General features: G+C 47.0%; 1 protein-coding gene across 1 annotated transcript in view; it reads left to right on the top strand.

The window, feature by feature from the left end:
• Positions 1 to 140: 140 nt before the first annotated feature.
• Pmar_PMAR025163 (cytoplasmic dynein heavy chain, putative) overlaps positions 141 to 3,208 on the top strand; it is a gene marked incomplete at both ends in the record, with an annotated part of 6,054 nt that continues 2,986 nt past the window's right edge. Inside the window, 5 exons of the mRNA XM_002781511.1 lie at positions 141 to 2,030; positions 2,080 to 2,256; positions 2,300 to 2,451; positions 2,511 to 2,574; positions 2,629 to 3,208. Coding sequence (XP_002781557.1) covers positions 141 to 2,030; positions 2,080 to 2,256; positions 2,300 to 2,451; positions 2,511 to 2,574; positions 2,629 to 3,208 — 2,863 coding nt within the window. The remainder of the gene's footprint in view (positions 2,031 to 2,079; positions 2,257 to 2,299; positions 2,452 to 2,510; positions 2,575 to 2,628) is intronic.

Here is a 3,208-nt window from a genome sequence, read left to right as displayed (position 1 = left end):
ATACAGTAGTGGCTGCTTATGATAAGGTCTTGGTTGTTGATGTTGTGGATACTACACCTACTGGTATTAATGCTTGGGAACGTGCTAAACAGGAGTATGCTGATCTCATCAACAGGGCCGAGAGCTTGATCATAGCTAACATGAGGGATACCCTTGGCAATGCTGCTACTACCAAGGATATGTTCCGGGCTTTCGCCAAGTTCAACCCTCTCTTCTTCAGACTCCGTATTAGGAGTGCTGTATTGGAATATCAGAACTCACTATTGAGTAAGGTTAAAGTGGACATATTTGATCTACAGGAGGCATTCAAGAAGGGCTTTGAGGGATCTGGTACCGAGACCATGCTCCTTCAGAGAGGGATACCTGCTCTAAGTGCTAAGATTATGTGGGCTAAGCAGATCAGTCGAAGGCTTACTACACTCATCAACCAAGTGGCTTCAGTTCTAGGCCCTACTTGGGATAAGCATATCGATGGTCAGAGGATCAAAGAGGAGTGTGACTTCTTTGCCAAGAAGCTAGACACCAGTCGTCTATTCGAGAGCTGGGTTAAGCAAGCTAGAAGTGTATCTATAGACTGGGGTGCCCGAGTATTGGCCATTCATAAGGCTAGGAATGGATCATTAGCTCTACACATGAACTTTGATGCTGATATCCTTGATCTCTGCCAAGAAATTGCTTACTTGGAGAGCCTACATTTCCAGATACCATTTGCTGTGAAGGTGAAAGGTGAGGAGATAAGGAAGATCTATCCTCTTTCGATAACCTTAAGGGAGTGTGCCGAGACCTACATGTCTCTAGGGACTAAGCTCTCTCAGCAACCTCAAGTAGCCTCCCTGCTCGCTGCTTATCATGCTAAGGTTCAACATGCTCTAGCATCAGCGTATGATGTTGGTTGGGATGATATCGAAGGTGTGTACTCCTATACAGCAGATGTGAGTGACTTGGTATTCTCATTCCAAGATCGTTGGACTGAGGTCCTACGTATGGTGAATCGTATTGATGATCTGGTGGATGACCAACTACCCTGTACCCACATGATCGATGGCCCAGCATACCAGTCGAACGCTGATGACCTTTATATAACAGCCAATTCTACCCTTATTACTGGAGGACGTGACCAACAACAACAGCATGAGCATGAGACTATGCATAACTATGTGGATGAGGTTCTGGCCATCTTTGGTAAAGTACAGAAGATAGTTGATGATCTCAATCTAGCTGGATGCTCCAATCTTCGCCTTTACGTATCTGAGCTCAACGCTAGACTAGAAGCTAGACTACGCATGGAGCTCTCTGCAGTTGTGGGTATATGGGTCGATGAGTTCGAGGATTGGCCTCATAATGGTACCAGAGTTATACCTGAGAATAGTATTTCCGTACACGAGCTGCTCATGCTCCAAGAAGGGTCTAATACGCGTCTTGTACTCAAGCCAAGCATTGAGGAGGTAAGGGCCGGGCTCATGGAGAAGCTTTCAATCCTTCTAGCCAAGCTATGCCACTTCCCTAGGATTCGGTCTGGACGTTATGATAATGTTACGGTATCTGCTAAGAAGAATGCTATAGACAATGGAGGAAGAGGAACTTGTTCATCGTTCATGAATTTGGTCAACACCCATCCAGATGACCAGGCTTTAAGCCAAGCTTATGAGATCATTGACTCTACCATGGCTCGTATGGCTACTTATGTTCATGATTGGCAGAAGTATGAAGCTCTATGGAGGGCGGAGCCTTCCGCACTATTCAACGAGCTAGGGGACGATATTGAGGCATGGCAACAACTCTTGACCGATATCAGGGTCGCTAGGGCCGGTGTCGATGCTGCTAGGGATACTGAGACCTTCGGTCCAATAGCGATTGACTTTAGTCCAATACAGGAACAGGTACTCCATAAGTATGACCAGTGGCAGAGGGAAGTGCTGCAGGCATTCGCAATGCAAATGGCTGATCAAACTAGGTCTATGCTATCCCAGCTAGAGAAGTCTAGAGGCTCACTCGAACGGCAGACCTTAGCCGTTACAAGCTGTCGAGAGGTCAGTTTGAGGCATATTGTCATCGCCCGGAGGCTCGTACCACTTTTAGATAGCTGAATTTGTCACTTGTGTGAGGGAAGCCCAAGGAAGTGCTGGAAAGGCCTGGGCCCAGAGGGTGGCGTCCCTACGAGCAGGGGAGAAGCTACTAGAGAGGCAGAGATATGCTTTCCCACGTGATTGGATATGGACTGATAGAGTGGAAGGAGAGTGGACAGCCTTAGAACAAGTACTTGCCCATGTACACTATTACTATTAGCAATGACGTCTAGGTCCTCAGCCGACGTATTAAGCTCCTGGAGGAGAGCAAGGATAAAGTCGAGCATATGATAGCATCTCATGATACGAAGGTAATGGAACAGATAAACAGCCTCTATGAGGAATGGGGGGCTATGAGGGCCGACCAGACGACTCAACCTAACGAGTCACCCACCAAGTAATAGTAACTCTGTAGTCTATTGCAGTGTATACTCTCCTTCTCAGAGCATTACATAATATATCGCTATTCGATACCAGGTTGATGAAGCTGCAAGCTGACCTGGCACAGGTAATGAATGCCAACCACTCTACAAGTTCTATATTCAATGATATCTTATGTCAGGTCATAAAGGCTAAGAAGGTGTTGGATTTAGACTGCAGCAATGAGCGTCGCCTAGATCCCCTGCGGGAAGATGTATCTAACCTGAGAGCTGTGTGGGAAGGCCTTGGAGGAGTGCATCAGAAGCTGTCTGATATTGCTGATACTCCATGGCCAGCTGTAGTTGCAAAGAAAGTGAAGACTTCATTGGAGCAACTTGTCGAAGAGCTCAGTCAACTACCTGATGCGTTACGTCAATACGATGCTTATGATGATCTACGCAGTCGAGTGGAAGCTGCCTTGGCCCTCCATCCAATCATTGCTGATCTCAAGTCTGAGGCATTGAAGGATCGCCACTGGAAGCAGATTCTGGGCATCTTGTCACTTGGTACGATCCACAATGGTGTCAATGGCCTCTTATTGGGACAGCTTTGGGATAGTACTGGTCTCAAGGAGCGAGAGAAGGAGTTACGTGGTCTCATGTCGGAGGCAGCTGGAGAACTAGCTTTGGAAGAGTTCATATCCTCTGTCAAGGAGTATTGGACTACACTCAATCTCGATTTCATACCCTATGCTGGGGGTAAATGCCATTTAGTGCGGGGAT

This window comes from Perkinsus marinus (assembly GCF_000006405.1).
Source record: "Perkinsus marinus ATCC 50983 genomic scaffold scf_1104296942024, whole genome shotgun sequence".
NCBI lineage: Eukaryota > Perkinsozoa > Perkinsida > Perkinsidae > Perkinsus > Perkinsus marinus.
Note: the sequence above shows the minus strand (reverse complement) of the source record. Positions and strands in the feature narration are given on the sequence as shown.